General features: G+C 36.6%; 1 protein-coding gene across 3 annotated transcripts in view; it reads left to right on the top strand.

Annotated features, from left to right (window-relative positions):
• BMT2 (base methyltransferase of 25S rRNA 2 homolog) overlaps positions 1–19,855 on the top strand; it is a 161,186-nt gene that overhangs the window by 106,003 nt on the left and 35,328 nt on the right. For all 3 annotated transcript variants that reach the window (XM_036246880.1, XM_036246879.1, XM_036246881.1), the window contains one exon: positions 17,250–17,318. In XM_036246880.1, the coding sequence (XP_036102773.1) occupies positions 17,250–17,318 (69 nt within the window). The remainder of the gene's footprint in view (positions 1–17,249; positions 17,319–19,855) is intronic.

Below are 19,855 nucleotides of genomic sequence, written 5' to 3'. Positions count from 1 at the left end.
AGAAAATAAAAGGTAAAAAGACAAGAAAAATAGAGTATGAGAAGTAAAGAAAAATTGAGGTATTAAAGGACAAAAATAATAACAAAGCAATAAAAAATACTATAATGCAAAAAAGAAAAAAAGTGAAGTGGAGTTTGTCTCTGCAGAGTTCAGTGCCTCCTGGGAGCTCCCTTTGAGTCATGCTCTTTTGTTGACTGAGGCTGACTGTTTTTTATGTCATTTCTGGACCTCCTGGGAGGCATTTTGGTGCTAGCCACTGTCAGAAGTTGTCCATGTTTGGCTCTTGGCAACCTTTTTAAAGCTTCAAGTGATCCACAGTTTGTGGCTTCCTCCACAGGGCTTGGTTGCACATGGTAGAGGCCAGGCTGTGCTTTAGGTCCAGCTTGTTAGCAGTACAATGCCCAGGGGCAGATCAGCAAAAGTGCTTAAGAACCTCAGGATCTGCCTCCATCTGCTTCCGCCTGCTGGGCAGCTTGCCAAACTGAAAGGCTGTTTATGAAAGGGCTTTCGGCAGAACTGGGAGGATGAGACCTCTGAGTCTCCTAGTGAGGGGAAGATGGCAGGTGTGTTGCCCTGTCCCAGAGCCACATGTCTGAATCTGTCCCGAAATATTCCCCTGATCTTGGAAGAGTGGAGCTCCTCATATGCAGTCTGGTGGGGTCTGCTGGAAGCTGTGAGTTTCTGTCAGCTGTCCTATGAGGAGTAAGTACCAGTCAGGGTCCTAGGATAGTGGGGGGAATGGTCTGACCCCAAAGCCAGTCACTGATGCCTCCTGAGACTGTTCCGACCTGTAGGAATGGCCTCTGCTGCTGCCTCCTCAGGGGTCAAGGTACAGGGTGGGGCAAGTGGGATTCCTGATCATGGGGAAAGCCATATCCCCGAGGGCAGGATATTTGCGTTTCCCCATGCTCTTGCTGCCAGGAGGGGCTTGCACCTTTCAGAAGAATATGGCTGCTGGTATGTGTCAGTAATGACCAAGCACAGGTATCCCAGCTGCTACTTTTCCACATCTTCCCCCAATGCCTCCCACCCCAGGGTCTCCTAAGGTGACTCCAGTCCCCTCTGCCCTCCCTCCATTGAAACCTCAAGTGAGTGGCTGTAAATGAAAATCCTATCCTCTAGTTTTTGTTTTTTTGTGTTGTGTTTTTCATTAAGTGGCTTCATCTTCGACAGGTTCCTTCCCTCCCTGGAGGATAGAAACCCTACTGCCTTTCATGGCTAGATGTTATGTGGACCACTGTTCTTGGCTCTGGTTCTCTGGGCTGGGGAGTGCAGCCTGGGTTCAGGGCCTCCATCCTCTCAGGATAAACCCCAGAGAGCTGAAATATCCCTCCTCATCCTAATCCTGTCACCTATGAGAGCCAGGCCAGTCTCTGTCATGACCCTGTCCTTCCTACCAGTCTTGAGGTAGTTTCTGCCCTTCCTTGTTCTTGAAAAGTCTCCTCTTCAGCTAGTCTTCAGTTGGGAATTCAGGATGGATGTTCCATAGTTTAGTTTTATTTCCACTTTTGTTCTTGGAGGAGGTGCAAGAAGGATCCACCTACTCCACTGCCATCTTGAACTACCACCCCCCTCCCTAGAATTTCTATATGGTTCTTTTTTACAGTCTCTCTTTTTGTTGTTGAGATTACCTTATTCATTGAGTCATTATCATGTTTTCTTTTAATTCTTTAAACATAGTTTCCTTAATTCTTCAAATAGTTTTATAATAGCGGATTTGAATTCTATTAAATCCAACATTTGTTCTCATTCTGAGTCTTTCTGTTCACTGATATTTTTCTTGATCATGGACCACATTTCCCTGTTTTTCTTTCTATGTCTCATAATTTTTTGTTGACAACTGTTTAATATATTTTTGATAATATATTGTAGAAAATCTTGTTCTGGATTCTTCCCCTAAGGAGATTGGTTGTTGGTGGTGGTTTTTTAGTAATTTTTCTGGACTTATTCTGTATAATATCTCCCTTGTAGTTTGTACATTATTGTTATATTTGTTTTTGGATTTTATTTCCTAGGGTTTGCACCTGTGTCTAACATAGCTAAGTGGTCGATGATAGGTCAGAGATGCTCAAACACCTCTGAACTAGTAAGGCTTCTACCCTCTGCCAGTGTATGTGTGTTGATTTGGGAGTGCATTTAAAATTCAGGCAGTTTTCAAGTTTGCCTCACCTTTTGTTTTTCACTAGGCCCTCTTGAGTCTCCCATGCAGGTTCCTTTAGCTCCCTATCAGCAAAGGCTATGTAGGGAGCTTATGTCGCCCTCTGATGCCTCTCTGATTTCCAGATCTTTATCTTTAATTTCTGACTAGTTCTCCAGTCTACAGTTTATCCCTACCAAAATTGCAACCTGAGGTTAGCATCGCTGCTGTCTTTTACAGTGTTTTCTAACAAGTTTGCTACTTTTACTGTCAGTGCTCTATTTGAGTTTTTCACACTTTGCTCCAAATAAGTTTAGCCTCTTCCAGCAGTGAAGCACTGTTTTTCATAGTTAGCCCTGTCCTTGAAGAACTTCCATACAACTAAACAGTGGGTGGAGATGATGAGAATAGCTTCAGGTGAGGATATCACAGATTATCAAACTTCGTTCAGCTGGTATACATAAATATATACTTCTCAACTTAATTGCCTGTGTCTGAACCCTGAATGGTTGTTTTTGAGGATTTTGTTCAGTTTTATACCTGTCTCTTGAGAAGACTTTGCTAACCTCTATCCTGCCATTGGCAAGAAATTCCTGTCTCTGGTTTAGTTTTTTTTTTTTTTTTTTATGAATTTTTATTTATTTTTTTGTTACAGATATTTTACCTTTTTACCTCATTGGCTCCACCCACCCCACCCCACCTCCGCCCCGTCCCCGGCTTAGTTGTCCATGTCCATTGGTCATGCATACATGCATATAAGTTCTGTGGTTTATCTCTTCCCACCCCCCCACCCCCTCTTCTGAGGGATGTCAGTCTGTGTCCTACTTCCATGTTTCTGGATCTACTGTATTCCTCAGACTGTTATGTTCATTATATTCCGTATATAAGTGAGATCATGTGGTATTTGTCTTTTTTCTGCTTGGCTTCTTTCACTTAGGATAATACTTTCCAGGTCCCTCCATGTCGTCTCAAAGGATAAGAGATCTTTCTTTCTTACCGCTGCATATGTACCACAGCTTTTTTATCTGTTCATCTACTGGTGGACACTTGGGCTGTTTCCAGATCTTAGCTATTGTAAATAGTGCTCCTATGAACATGGGGGCACATATATTCTTCCTGATTGGTGTTTCAGGCTTCTTAGGGTATATTGTCAGAAGTGGGATCACTGGGTCAAATCGAAGTTCAATTTTTAATTTTTTGAGGTAGCACCATATTGTTTTCCATAGCAGCTACACCAGTCTGCATTCCCACCAGCAGTGTATTAGAGTCCCCTTTTCTCCACACCCTCGCCAACACTTGTTTGATGATTTGTTGAAGGCAGCCATTCTGACAGGTGTGAGGTGATACCTCATTGTTGTTTTAATTTGCATCTCTCTGATGATTAGTGATGTTGAGCATTTCTTCATATGTCTTTTGGCCATTTGTATGTCCTGTTTGGAGAGGTGTCTATTCAGCTCCTCTGCCCATTTTTTAATTGGGTTCTTTGTCTTCCTTTTGTGGAGTTGTATGAGCACTCTATATATATTGGAAATTAACCCCTTATCTGATACATCATTGGCAATGATGTTCTCCCATACAGTGGGTTGCCTTTCCATTTTGATGATTGTTTCTTTTGCTGTGCAGAAGCTTTTTAGTTTGATGTAGTCCCATGTGTTCATTTTCTCCTTTATTTCTGTTGCCTTAGGTGATGTATCAGTGAAAATTCTGCTCCGGGATGTCCGAAATTTTGTTGCCTACATTTTCTTCTAGAAATTTTATGGATTCACAGGTCACATTTAAGTCTTTTATCCATTTTGAGTTTATTTTTGTGTATGGTGTAACTTGATGGTCTAGTTTCATTTTTTTGCGTGTAGCTGTCCAATCCCAACACCATTTATTAAAGAGGCTGTCTTTACTCCACTGTATGCTCTTGCCACCTTTGTCAAATATTAATTGAGTGTATTGCCTTGGGTCCATTTCTGGGTTTTCAGTTCTGTTCCACTGGTCTGTATGCCTGTCTTGTGCCAGCACCAGGCTGTTTTGGTTACAGTTACTTTGTGGTATAACCTGATATCTCGTATTGTGATCCCACCTACTTTGTTCTTTTTCTTCAAGATTGCTGTGGCTATTTGGGGTCTTTTTTGGTTCCATATGAACTTTTGAAGTATTTGTTCTAGTTCTATGAAATATGTCGTTGGTATTTTGATGGGGATTGCATTGAATCTATAGATTGCTTTGGGTAGTATGGACATTTTAATGATGTTAATTCTTCCAATTCATAAACAGGGTATGTGCTTCCTGTTTTTTATATCTTTCTCTATTTCTTTTTTCAATGACCTGTAGTTTTCTGCAAATAGGTCCTTTATTTCTTTGGTTAAGTTTATTCCTAGGTATTGTAATTTTTTTAGCGCGATGGTAAATGGGATTGTTTTTTCAGTTTCTCTTTCTGTGAGTTCATCATTAGTGTACAAGAATGCCGTCGATTTCTTGACGTTAATTTTGTATCCTGCTACTTTGCCAAACTCATTTATTAAGTCTAGTAGATTTTTGATGCAGTCTTTAGGGTTTTCTATGTATAATATCATGTCATCTGCAAATAATAACATTTTCACTTCCTCCTTTCCCATTTGGATCCCTTTTATTTTCTCTTCATGTCTGATTGCTGTGGCTAAGACTTCCAGTACAATGTTAAATAAGAGAGGCGAAAGTGGACATCCCTGTCTTGTTCCTGTTCTTAATGGAAATGTTTTTAGTTTCTGTCCATTGAGTATGATGTTGGCTGTAGGTCTTTCATATATTGTCTTTATTATGTCGAGATATGATCCCTCTATTCCTACATTGCTGAGCGTTTTTATCAGAAATGGATGCTGGATTTTGTCGAATGCTTTTTCAGCATCTATTGATATGATCATGTGGTTTTTAGTCTTCATTTTGTTTATGTGGTGTATCACGTTTATGGATTTGCGAATATTGTACCAGCCTTGCATCCCTGGAATGAATCCCACTTGGTCATGGTGAATAATTTTTTTGATGTATTTCTGGATCCGATTTGCTAATATTTTGTTCAGATTTTGGCGTCTATGTTCATCAGGGATATTGGCCTGTAGTTTTCTTTCTTCGTAGTGTCTTTTTCTGGATTTGGAATTAGAATTATGCTGGCCTCGTAGAACGTGTTTGGAAGTCTTCCTCCTTCTTGAATTTTTTTAAATAGTTTGAGGAGAATGGGTGTTAGTTCTTTTTTGAATGTTCGGTAAAACTCCCCCGTGAAGCCATCTGGACCTGGGCTTTTGTTTGCTGGGTGAGTCTTGATTACCTCTTCAATTTCCTTAGTTGTTATTGGTCTGTTCAAGTTTTCTATCTCTTCCGGGAATAGTTTTGGGAGACTGTGTGTTTCCAGAAATTTGTCCATTCACTTAGATTGTCGAATTTGTTGCCATATAGTTGTTCATACTAGTTGTTAATGATCTTTTGTATTTCCGTGGTATTGGTTGTTACTTCTCCTCTTTCATTTCTGATTTTGTGTATTTGGGTCCTCTCTCTTTGTTTCTTGGTGAGTCTAGCTAAGGGTCCATCAATCTTGTTTATCTTTTCGAAAAACCAGCTCATTGTTTCATTGATCCTTTGAATTGTTTTTTTGGTCTCTATGTCATTTATTTCTGCTCTGGTCTTTACTATTTCCTTCCTTCTATTTGCTCTGGGGTTTTCTTTTTGTTTGCTTTCTAATTCTTTAAGTTGTGAGGTGAGACAGTCAATTAGAAAGTTTTCTTGTTTTTTGAGGTAGGCCTGTAGTGCTATGAACTTCCCTCTCAGAACTGCTTTCGCTGCATCCCATAGATTTTGTGTTGTTGTGTGTTCATTTTCATTGGTTTCCAGGAAGTTTTTAATTTCTTCCTTGATCTCCTTGGTGACCCATTCATTGTTTAATAACATGCTGTTTAGCCTCCATGTGTTGAAATGTCTCTGCATGTTCTTGTTGCAATTGATTTCTAATTTCATGCCATTGTGATCTGAGAAGATGCTTGATATGATTTCAGTCTTCTTGAACTTGTAGAGATTTAGTTTGTGTCCTATCATGTGGTCTATCTTTGAGAATGTCCCATGTGCACTTGAGAATGTGTATTCTGTAGTTTTGGGGTGTAATTCTCTGTAGATATCTATTAAATCCATTTGGTCTAGTGCTTCATTTAGATTCTCTGATTCCTTGCTAATTTTTTGCCTAGAGGATCTATCCAGTGCTGCCAACGGGGTGTTGAAGTCCCCTGCTATGATTGTATTGTTGTCGATTTCTCCTTGGAAGTTCTGGAAGATTTTTAATATATTTTGATGCTCCTATATTGGGTGCATATATGTTTATCAAGGTTACATCTTCCTGTTGGATAGATCCTTTCAATATTATGTAATGGCCGTCTTTGTCTCTAGTTATGGTCTTCATTTTGAAATCTATTTTATCAGATATGAGAATTGCTATCCCAGCTTTTTTTTGCTTTCCATTTGCTTGGAAAATTTATTTCCATCCCTTCACTTTCAACCTATGTGAGTCTTTTGTTGAGAGGTGGGTCTCTTGTAAACAACATATAGATGAGTCATGTTTTCTTATCCAGTCAGCTACTCTGTTTCTTTTTATGGGAGCATTCAATCCATTTACGTTTAAGGTGATTATTGATATGTACTTATTTATTGCCATTTTTGTTTAGTGTGGTTCTATTTTCTTCCCATTTCTACTGCTAATTACAGCAGTCCTTTTAACATTTCTTGCAGTGCTCGTTTGGTGCTAATGTATTCCCTTAGCCTTTTTTTGTCTGGGAAGCTCTTTATTTAACCTTCTATTTTGAATGATAGCCTAGCTCGGTAGAGTAGTCTTGGATTCAGATTTTTGTTTTTCATGACTTTGATTACTTCATGCCTTTCCCTTCTGGCCTGTAGTGTTTCTTGTGAGAAGTCAGCTGAGAGCCTTATGGGGTTTCCTTTGTAGGTAACCTGTTGCCTATCTCTTGCTGCTTTTAGGATTCTCTCTTTGTCTTTAATTTGTGGCATTTTAATTACTATGTGTCTTGGTGTGGGCCTGTTTGGGTTATTCTTACTTGGCACTCTCTGTGCTTCTTGAAGTTGAATGCCTTCTTCCTTCACCAAGTTAGGGAAGTTTTCTGTCACTATTTTTTTGAATATATTCTCTATCCCTTGCTCATTTTCTTCTTCGGGGACTCCTATGATGCGAATATTATTACGTTTCCAGTTGTCCCATAGTTCTCTTAAGCTGTCTTCCTGTTTTTTAATAGTTTTTTCTTTTTGTTTCTCTGATTGGTTGATTTTTTCTACCCTGTCTTCTAATTCACTGATCCGGTCCTCAGCTTCCTGTACTCTGCTTTTTAAACCTTCCAATGTTTTTTTTTATTTCTTATATGTCATTTTTTTTTATCTCTTCTTGTTGGTTTTTAATTTCCAATTGCCTTATTTTCAGTGTCTCTATGTCCTTACTCATGCTGTTCAGCTTCCTCGAGATCATGGCTCTGAATTCTAGCTCTGTTAACATGCCTAATTGCTCCACATTGATCTCATCTTCGGTGGAGGTGTCTTGCTCTTTCATTTGGCTTCTGTTTCTGTGTTTCACCATTTTGGCTATCACTGTGGGCTTTGGAGCCTGTCAAGTTTTCCCTATGGGTGGTGGTGTTCTGCTGTTTGTGGCTCCCTCTCCTGTGTTTAGATGAGCGAGGGAGGACCCACGTTGAACACCACTGTCAAGTCTTACTTTACTGGTTAAAGTTGCCAACCCAGGAAAGGTACTGTTATCCTCTAGCTTTTTGCCTGGAGGCTAGCAGTCTAGGTTACTTGATGAGTTTTGGGTTGTCTGTTGAAGGAAAAGCTCCCTCAGGTGCTTAGCACAAGGGGATTTCGGGAGTGTGGGGCAGATGCTGGTTGTTAGTGAGCCTCAATTAGCACTTCAATGCCCCACAGGGTGGGGTTGGATCTCCGAGGGAGGGGCTGCTGCCTCTCTCAGAGCCCTGGGAAGGAGCAATGTGTCCACCGTCCTGGGTGGCCGCACTCAGCCAAAGCTCTGAGCGCCCTCCAAACCCTGAGGGTCCCCACACAGTTCCAGTCCAGTCTGCCTTCCCTCTGCGGGAGCCCAAGGTGAGTGGCTGTGGCTGTGTTAGCCTCTGTCCGGACTCTGTGCTGTGGGCCGCCTGGGAGTGTGACCCGAGGGCGCTGCTCCCAGCTAAGGCCGCTGCCCAGCTGCGGACTATTGGCTCCCAGCCCCATCTCGCACCTTGGTAAGGCTACGGGGATGGAGTCAGTGTCCCTGGTTATATGGTCCTGGCAAGCTGCTTTTCTGTTGGTTTTTCCCGTCGATTTGTCTGTGTTATAGTTGTAATTCTAGTTTGGTTCTGGGAGACGGTCTGTGTAGCTTCCGTTCACTCCGCCGCCGTTTTTCCTCCCTCTGGTTTAGTTTTAAAGGAGAAAAATTACCTTGGTTTTTAAGTAGTTAAAAGGAAAGTATCCAAATATAATTGTTATAGGTCATGTTTTACTTAGCATTAAACATTGAAATAACTTAACCTAGGATGATTAGGTTTAGATTTGCTCCATTCTGAAAACTCTGAACTCCCTCATATAGCATCTGGCCCCAACATGTGTGTATAGACATTCTCTGACCCCTCCTACAGTCCTTACAGCTTATAGTCTAGTCATATGAAACTACTTAAATTCCCCTGGTAGTGGTACATGCTTGTTCTCCCTTTTTGGCAGTTGCAAGTGTGTGTGTGTATATCCTTTCCTGATAAACTATTGCTATGTTTTGTTAGGCTATAAATGAAGCATGTTTTCTTCTGGAACTTAACTTGAACTTCTCAAAAGAATTTATACCAGTATTAAACCTTTTTATACCTCTATTATAGTACTTGTATTGAAATCACTCTTGTATGTTTTTCTGATTACAAATGAAATAAGATCACAGTATGAAAAAATTGCTTGTAGAGAATGTTATAGATTTTTAAAAAATTATTACTGAGTTATCACATTTAGGCATATTTCTTTCCAGTCTTTTTATTTTAGTAGGCATTGTTTTTATACAGTAGAGATTGTGTAATATAAAGAACTTCCCAAGCTGCTCTTCCTGTGCTATTAAAACATTATATGTCATAATAAAAATCTACCACTGTATGTATCAAAATGTAAAGTGATTCTGAATACAAAATAATACTCAATTTTCCCAAAGAGAAGCCTCCCTCCTTCCCTGCCTCCCTATCTGTTTTAGAGAGATAGAGGTAGTAGTCAAAATTAAGATGTTTTCTGTATTTATTTATAGATATCATCATATGGGAAGATATGTAGCCCTTAGTATCCAGATCTATTTGACTTTAAATAGAAAGTTTAAAGCAAGGCTTATCTTTTTCTAGTCTTATCTCCAAATATTTATTCAAGTCGTTTTGACTCCTAGGTTCAGATAGCAAGGGCTCACATAGCATAGCATAAATAACTTTTTTTTTCACTTTTTATAAAAATCAAATTTAAAGTCAAATGTTTCTACTCGAGTCACTTTTTAAGTCATCCATGTCTCATAATTAAGATGTGATAATTTTTTAATCTATATGTAACGTGATTGCTGGAAATTTTATCCCAAGTACCAGTTACCACCCATTTCTCCTAACGTGAGGATAGCTGTGTCCTGAGCCTCCTACATCTTGTACATATATACTTGTAACTGATGCAAAATAAGTACTACTTTGCTGCCTTTAAAAAATTATTTACGTTTTTTGAAACATTCACCAAATAGACCATATTTTGGGCCATAATACACACCTTAGCAAATTTTAAAAAGACAGATAATCATAGAATATACTCTCTCAGACCACAATAGAATTAAACTAGAAATCAGTACGGAGAGCTGGATTTAACAAACATACTTGTAATTAATACATGAGTCAAACAAGAAGTCTCAAAGAAATTTTTTTGTTTGCTGATAATTTTTTATTTTTTATTATTTTAAATTAATTTTTGTTACAGATGTTTCTCCTTTTCCCCCCACTGATTCCCCCTCCCCCTCCCTCCCTGCGCTGTCCCCAGCTTTGTTGTCCATGTCCATTGTTCATGCACACATGCATGTAAGTTATGTGGTTTATCTCCCCACCCACCCCCTCTTCTGGGGATGGTCAGTCTTACCGCACTTCCATGTCTCTGGGACTACCCCATTCCTCAGACTGTTATGTTCATTATATTCCACAAATAAGTGAGATCATATGAAACTTGTCTTTCTCTGTTTGGCTTCTTTCACTGAGGATAATACTTTCCAGGTCCCTCCATGTTACCTCAAAGGAAAAGAGATCTTTCTTTCTTACAGCTGCATAGTACTCCATTGTGTATATGTACCACTGCTTTTTTTATCCATTCGTCTACTGATGGACATTGGAGCTGTTTCCAGATCTTAGCTATTGTAAGTAGTGCTGCTATGAACATGGGGGTACATACATTCTTTCTGATTGGTGTTTCAGGCTTCTTAGGGTATATTCCTAGAAGTGGGATCACTGGATCAAATGGAAGTTCAATTTTAAATTTTTGAGGTAACACCATATTGTTTTCCATAGTGGCTGCACCAGTCCGCATTCCCACCAGCAGTGTACTAGAGTCTCCTTTTCTCCACACCCTCGCCATCACTTGTTGTTTGATGATTTGTTGATGGCGGCCATTCTGACAGGTGTGAGGTGGTACCTCATTGTTGTTTTAATTTGCATCTCTCAGATGATTAGTTGAGCATTTCATCATAGGTCTCTTAGCCATTTGTATGTCCTGTTTGGAGAGATGTCTATTTAGTTCCTCTGACCATTTTTTAATTGGGTTCTTTGTCTTCCTTTTGTTGAGCTGTATGAGCACTCTATATATTTTGGAAATCATTAACCTCTTATTTGATATATCATTGGCAATTATGCTCTCCCATACAGTGGGTTGCCTTTCCATTTTTATGATAGTATCTTTTGCTGTGCAGGAGCTTTTAAGTTTGATGTAGTTCCATGTGTTCATTTCCTTCTTTGTTTCTGTTGTCTTATGTGATGTATCAGTGAAAATTCTGCTGCATATGATGTCTAAAATTTTGTTGCCTACAGTTTCTTCTATAATTTTTATGGATTCATGAGTCACATTTACATCTTTTATCCATTTTCATTTTATTCTTGTGTATGGTGTAAGTTGATGGTCTAGTTTCATTTTTTTGCGTGTAGCTGTCCAATTTTCCCAACACCATTTATTAAAGAGGCTGTCTTGACTCTGCTGTATGCTCTTGCCACCTTTGTCAAATACTAATTTGGGTCCATTTCTGGGCTCTCTATCGGTTCCATTGATATATCTGCCTGTTCTTGTGCCATACCAAGCTGCTTTGATTACAGTGGCTTAGTAGTATAACCTGAAATCTAGTAACATGATCCCTCCAACTTTGTCCTTATTTTTCCAGATTGCTGTGGCTATTCATGGTCTTTTTTGGTTCCATATGAACTTCTGAAGTATTGGTTCTAGTTCTGTGAAGTATGTCGTTGGTATTTTGATGGGGATTGCATTGAATCTATAGATTGCTTTGGGTAGTATGGACATTTTAATGATGTTAATTCTTCCAATCCATGAACAAGGTATGTGCTTCCTGTTTTTTATATCTTCCTCTATTTCTTTTTTCAATGACCTGTAGTTTTTTGTGAATAGGTTCTTTATTTCTTTGGTTAAGTTTATTCCTAAGTATCTTCATTTTTTTGCCGTGATGGTAAATGGGATTGTTTTTTTAGTTTCTCTTTCTGTGAGTTCATCATTGGTGTATAAGAATGCCATTGATTTCTTGACGTTAATTTTGTATCTTGCTACTTTGCCAAATTTACTTATGAAATCTAGTAATTTTTTGGTAAAGTGTTTGGGGTTTTCTACATATAGTATCATGTCATCTGCAAATAATGACTTTCACTTCCTCCTTTCCATTTTGGATTCCTTTTATTTTTTCTTCCTGTCTGATTGCTGTGGCTAAGACTTCCAGTACTATGTTAAATAATTGTGGCAAAAGTGGGCATCCTTGTCTTGCTCCTGTTCTTAAGGGAAATGCTTTTAGTTTTTTCCCATTGAGTGTGATGTTGGCTATAGGTCTTTCATATATGGCCTTTATTATGTGGAGATATGATCTCTCTATTCCCAGATTGCTGAGCGTTTTTATCAGAAATGAATGCTGGATTTTATCAAATGCTTTTTCAGCATCTATTGATATAATCATATGGTTTTTATCTTTCCTTTTGTTTATGTGGTGTATCACATTTATTTATTTGCAAATATTGTACCAGCCTTGCATCCTTGGGATGAATCCCACTTGATCATGGTGAATAATTTGTTTGATGTATTGCTGGATTCGATTTGCTGGTGTTTTGTTCAGGATTTTGGCATCTTTGTTCATCAGGTATATTGGCCTGTAGTTTTCTTTTGTTTTAGTGTGTTTATCCGGTTTTGGAATTAGAATTACGCTGGCCTCATAAAACGAGTTTGGAAGTCTTCCTTCTTCTTGAATTTTTTGAAATAGTTTGAGGAGGATGGGTATTGGTTCTTCTTTAAATTTTCAGTAAAATTTTCTCCTGAAGCCATCCGGGCCTGGGCTTTTGTTTGCTGGGAGAATTTTGATTACATCTTCAATTTCTTCTGTTGTTATTTGTCTGTTCAAGTTTTCTGTGTCTTCCCAGTTCAGTTTTGGAAGACTATGTGTTTTTAGAAATTTGTCCATATCGCTTAGATTGTCAAGTTTGTTGCCGTATAATTGTTCATAATATTTGTTAACAATATTTTGTATTACTGTGGTGTCAGTTATTATTCAAAAGAAATTTGAAAATATTTTGCACTAAATGAAAATGAAAATGTATCTTATCAAAATTTATGGGATGTGGTAAAAGCAATTTTTAGAGGGAAATTTATAGCACTGATTGTATCTATTGTAGATCCTCCTTACCTTCGGTTTCCATTACCTTAGGTCTGAAAATATTAAATGGAAAACTTCAGAAATACACAATTTGGAAGCGTAGCAATTTATCGTGAGTAGCATGATAAAATCTCACTTTGTCCTGCCCAGTATATGAATCATCCTTTTATCTATCCTCTCCATTCTGAATACACTTGCTATATATATTTATTAACTCTCATGGTTAAGATCAGCTGCCATTCCATTACAGTACTTGTGTTCAGGTAACCCTTATTTTACTTAACGGCCCCCATCTGCCAAACAGAAGCCATGAAACGCTTCAGTTTATAAAAAATGGTATTTATGTATAAGAAAAACATTGTTTGTGTGTGTATGATAAGTACTCTAATAGAGGTATCAAAAGGTTTAATACTGGTATCCTTTTTTTGAGAAGTTCAAGTTAAGTTATAGAAGAAAAGGTGCTTCAAATGTATATAAGGTTGTGTACTATACATGGTTTCAGGCATCTACTGGGCATCTTGGAACATATTCCCTATGGAGAAGTGGGGACTGCTGCATTAGAAAAGAAATAAAAACTTCTGCCTTAGAAAACTAGAAAAACAAGAGCAAATTATCTCCAAAATAAGCAGAGGAAAAGAGTTCAAAATTAGAGCAGAAATTAGTGACATTGAAAATAGGAAAACAATAGAGAAAATTGGTAAGACCAAACTCTTGTTCTTTGAAGATATATAAAATTGATACACTTCTGGCCAAGCTAACCAAGGGGGGCGGAGGGGGAACAGAGAAGCACAAACTACTAATATTAGACGTGAAAAATTGGCCATTACTACTATTCCAATGGATGGGAATATTTGGAATTACTGTGCCCTCAAATTTGATAACTTAGATGAAATGTAAATTCCTTGAAAGTCACAATCTACTGAAACTGGTACAAGTAGAAATGGATAATTTGAGTAGTTCTATATTTATTAAAGAATAATGATTAGCCTTTCAAAACAGAAAGCACCCACCCCAATTGGTTTCACTGGTGAAATCCATCAAACATTTAAGGAAGAAATACTGGTTCTCCACAATCTCTCCCACAATATAGAATCGAAAACATTTCCTAATTTAATCTGTGATGCCAGAGAAATGTAGTTTAAGATGCTGAACCTTTCTTCCCATTTCTCAATCTAAAGTAAAATTGATGTGTTCCTGTCTGATGATATAAACATGATTAGATACTGATTATTTTATCATCTGTATTTAGGGTTAAGTTTATGCTTTTTGTCTGTGATGGTAACAAATCTAAACCTAGAGGATACTGGATATAGTTGCCTGATGATGTTGCTTTTGAATGTGACCTTTATTAAAAAAAAAAAAATTACCAGTTACAATTGTAAAGCTGTACTTCTGGATATAATTACTAAATCTGTACTATATTTGTGTGCTTTTTTGCCTGGGGGGCGGGGAGTCAAGTTCATTAAGAGTGGTGTCTCAGTAAGTAGGCAGCCAAACTATCACTTAAAGCTAGTATTCGTTTTTCCTAAATGGTACTTTATTGTTCAAAATAAATGAGAGGGCTCGATATTGTGTGTGTGTGTATGTATTTATTGGTAAACATGTACATATATATGTATATGTGTATATATATATGTAAATATATATGTATGTTTGTTTGTATATATATATTGTGTGTGTGTGTGTGTGTGTATATATAAATGGAAAAAAATATCCTCAGGTAAGGATTAGCAGCAACAACAAAAAATAATAATATGGAACCAAAGATGAGGTTAATATAAACAATAACTACTGAGGATTCTTGTATACTTGTTAGAAGTGAGCCACAAATTTAGCTCATAATTGCCATGGGTTTCCTAGAAAGGAACTACTCTATTCCTTCAAAATAATTTTCACTTGAGAGCTTTTATCTAAGTGAAATGAACTTATCCAATTCTACTTCATCTGACTCTTTACCCTTTAGTAGGCCCATAAATAGAATTTAGAGAGTTTATGGATTTGAATGAGAAAGAAAGAAACCTTTCTTTTTATTGACTTCTAATTAAAATGTAGCATTTCCTTCTTTTAGGAATGTAGGTAGCAAACGTCCAGTATCTATGACTTTGTCATTTATAAGAATCACGGATATTTGGTTATTATTATATTATAGGTTCTATACATATAAAAATATTATTATCACTACTTTGAACATATCTTAGTTATTAGATTCACTGCTAGATCAATGTGTTATAAAGAAACACGTGTGACTATATCAACTTTTTAAAAACACTATTTTGATAATTGTATTTCTATGTATGATTTTAGTGCATTTCTTTGTCATTAAGATTATCTATTTAAAAACGTTATTTTGAAAAGGATCCATACACTTCACCAGACTGCTAGCAAGGTTCATGGTCCAAAAATACTTAAAAATTTCTGACTTAAAGGAAGAAGCTACACATGGTGGTATGGTGGTAGGTTCTTCTATCCCGAACTTATATTTTTCCCATAATTGGATTATTTGAATAGTTATTGGAATTCAACTTTATGTTAAAGTCATAAGTATCTCAGAGAATCTAATACTTGTTAGAAAACATTTAAGAACAATGAACATGCAATTTATAGGTTGTTCCTCTTGTGTTATTACAATTAGCACTACTATGTAGTTCGTATTATTTTAACAATTTAATGAAGATTTGGTTCTGTAGTTCAGCTCCCTTGTTATTTATATTAGTATATAAATAAAGTCTTTCAGCTAAGATCACTTCAATTGGTACTCTAGCCTTTGTGTGTGTGTGTGTGTGATTTTAGAGAGAGGGGAAGGGAGAGGGAGCGAGAGAGAAGCATCAATGAGAGACAACATCGACTGGCTGCCTCCTGCAAGTCCCCTACTGGGGATTGGGCCCACAACCTGGGCATGTGTCCTGACTGGGGATCGTACCAGCGACCTATGGGTTCATGGGTCGACATTCAACCACTAAGCCACACTGGTCTGGCTCTCTAGCCTTTTAAGATGAAGAAACTTCAAGGTCATTTAATAGGTTATTTAGAGGCTATTTTTGCACTTAGCACACATGATGTACTCACATACATTATGTTTATGGTCATATTAATGGACAGTAATGTAACAGTATTTCTAACGTTTATGTATTAGTTTATAACTATTGGTTCTGTAGTCACAAACAACTTTTATGCCAACAACTTAGATTAATTTTATCTGTTTATATATTCTACTTTAAAAGTTAAGTAGATATAAGGAGTATATTCTAATTAATCTCTCAAACTTAGAAACAGCAATGTTTTAAATGTTGTATAAATCTTAAAAATACCAAAGAACTGATAACACTAAAATGCAAGTGCTTACGGGAACCCAGAAAGGTAGGCAGAGCAAAAAGCTTCTTTTGCCTTTAGAGCATTTGTCCAAACGGGCAAACTTGAATTTTGGTTTTTATACTTCAGTGATAGAGATGAAGCTCCAGAGAGTTATCGTCTCAATTTAAGGGTGAACCAGAGTAAATGTACTCCACTCACCCAGAGCATGACAGACTTTGACAGACCCTGACAAGTTGAAACTATAGGACATCCCAAGCACAAACAGCCCAAATTCACATCACTAGTATGGTCCCAAAAACTTAAAACTACAATTTATTTAGTTAAAAATGGCCCTACACTAGTGGATCCCAGGTTGCCTGAAAGAAGCATAAATGAATACTTGTTTAAAAAATCTTCATAAATTATTTTTCAAGAAAAATGAATAGGTTATAATACAAAGTAATTATTAAGCATGAATGGAAACAAGATGCTGTGATATAGAGCCAGCAAACAGCAAGGACAGATCTATAAAGACTTGAGACTTATAAAGACCCAAATACAAAAATCATGAATCATAGTACATTAAATATAAATATATATATACTTTAATGAGAATTGCATGAAAATTTCTGCAGGGACTAGAAACTTAAAGGAATGTCAACATTTTAAAAATGGAACTTCTAGAAAGAAAAAATAAAATTAAATAACAGCATGATATAAAGAGGAAATTATTGAACTGGATGAGACAGACTAAATGAAATTATCTAGAATGCCACATGCAGATAAGAAAATACAAAAAAATTAAAGTAAAATGATTGAAGACATGGAAGATACAATGAGTTCTTCTTTTGGAGATTCAGAAGGAGAGAAAGAATGGGAGAGCAAACCGTTACTGAAAGAAATTTTAAAACTATGTTTCAGGCAAAAGGAAGAGATCCCATATGGAAAATCTGAGGTGAAAGAAGAAATGCAAAACAAAACAGAAAAAAGGTAAATATGTGATAAGTCTAGACAGACATTCATAAAACAGAGTATAAAAAATGACTAACATGTTGTGTGGTTAACAGAATTTTAACTATTCTAAAGCATTTGTTTGGTTTGGGAGAAGGCTAAGTTATTCGGTGGTTAAGTATACATTTTTCTAAAAGAATACTAAATTTTCAAATCAATAAATGAAAAAAATGAAGTATTAAAATTTAAAAGGAAAAAACTAAAACCAACTCTCAACTTTGGTTATACTACATTTATTTAGGGAACTTTTGAGAATCCTAATGCCTGGACTCTATCCCATATCAATTAAATCAAACTATCTGAGTGATTTTCAAGCTCCCAAGGTGATTTTAAAGAATGCACGGAGCCTGGCTAGTGTGGCTCAGTGGTTGAATGTTGAACCATTCACCAAGAGGTCTCATGTGATTCCCACTCAGGGCACATGCCCAGGTTGTGGGCCTAATCCACAGTGGGGGGCATGTAGGAGGCAGCAAATCAATGTTCTCTCTCATGGATGCTTCTGTCTCTTTTCCTCTCTCTCTAAAAATCAATAAAGAAAAAAATGTTTTTAAAGAAAGAATACATAGAGGATGGAGAAAAGACACATAGAACAGGTAGAGTAGATAGTGCAAAGTAACATACTAGAAATAAATCAAAATATGTTACTAAAACACATTAAAAGTAAATTATCTAAATAATTAAAAGATAGTCAGACTACATTTAAAAATCCACTTTGTGCTTCTATAAGAGACATATCTAGAACATAAGATTTTAGAATAAATGTCATTTCTAGAAGTAAAGGAGAATTTTCATAATGATAAAAAGTGTGATTTAACAAGAAAATATAACAATTTGTATGTGCCTAATAGTCTAGTGTTAATACACATAAAGCAAACCAGACAGACAACAAATTTACAGTAGTTTTGGGGAGATTTGTTTTCTTTTTCCCAATATAGTTTTATAAATTTCAAAAGTCTATGGGAAATTTTAATAGTACAACCAATACCTTTATATTCATTACCTAAGATTGATTAGTAGTTAATATTTTGCTACTTTGCTTTATATCAGTTTGTGCATGTGTGTATGTGTATACTTAAATTTGTTTGTTTTCTGAACCATTTGAGTTACTTAAACCCTAAATACTTTAGCATGTATCACCAAAGATCAAGGGCATTTGCCTACATAACCACAATACAATTTTCATCATATTCAGGAAATTGATGGAGTTATATAATACACAGTTCTTAGTCAGATTTTCCAGATTGTCACAATCATGTTCTTTATAACTGTGGGTTGATTGTTTTTTCCAGGATCCGTTCAAAGATTACTTACTGTATTTAGTTGAATATCTCTTAGGCTACAGACTCTAATCTGTGAGTAGATTCATGTTAAACATTTTTGATAGGCATAATAAATAGATGATACCATGTTCTCAGTATATCACTAAGAATGCAAAGGGCAGTTAATCTCATTATTAGTGATATTAAATTTGATCTTTTGCTAAGGTGATATCCACTAAATATCTCCATAAAGGTAATCTCTGGGGTTATACATGAAGACTGAATGAGTTTCCTGTTTGTTGACAGTTTTAAGCTGTGGCCTCGGCATCCATTAATGGTCATGCCAGAATAGTTTTGTTTTGTTTTTTAATGGGGGGGGGAGGGAGTGTTTTATTTTTATTCTACTTGTTGGAAAATGGTGATTTATTTTTTTCTGCCTTGCTAAAATAGTCCTCTGTAAACAACTTTCCCCTTTTCTTTGCTCTTTATAAGTATGTATGGACTTACAGTTTTTTTAATTTAATGTGTTATAATTCATTCCTATCATTATTCTTTATGATATGGAAAATATCCCAAATTATTTCAGTGGAAACTCCTGATTTTTTTATATGTTCCCATTAGTTTTTGAGCATTACCTTACTTTCTTGTACAATAAGATTATCCAGGCTCACCTTGTACTTTCTGTTTCAACCCTGGAATGTGCCATTTTTCTAAGAATACAGGTTCTTTTTCATGAGGGACCAAATTCTGCTCATTGTTACTAGGATATGAAACCTTTTGTATGAAACCTCTAATTCTAGTCCACTAATAAAGGGTTCTTTCTCTCTTTTTCCCCATTCTGAGGTTATATAATGGCATTTGTAAGTCATTTGTGGACATGAAAATTTTGAGTTGTCTGACACACCTTCCCAGTAGAAGTCAAATAAGGTAGTCTGTGTTATTTCAGCTCTCGTGCACTTATGCACCAATTAATATCAGGATTATGTTCTGACAAATGCATTCTTAGGTTATTTACTCATTGTGTGAATGTCATTTAGTGCACTTACACAAACCTTGATGGTATAGCCTACAACACACCTATGCTATATGCTATAACCCATTGTTCCTAGGCTACAAGCCTATACAGGATGTTACTATACAAAACAATGTGAGATGTATAACGCTGGTGTTGGTTACTACCAACATAATACAGCATACTGTTCTATAGCAAACCTTTTTTATAAGTAGAAAGAGTACACTCTAAAATAAGAAGTGTAG

This window comes from Molossus molossus, unplaced genomic scaffold, assembly GCF_014108415.1.
Source record: "Molossus molossus isolate mMolMol1 unplaced genomic scaffold, mMolMol1.p scaffold_m16_p_7, whole genome shotgun sequence".
In the NCBI taxonomy this organism is placed as follows: domain Eukaryota; kingdom Metazoa; phylum Chordata; class Mammalia; order Chiroptera; family Molossidae; genus Molossus; species Molossus molossus.
The sequence above is the reverse complement of the archived record's forward strand: the minus strand, read 5'-3'. Positions and strand labels throughout refer to the sequence as shown.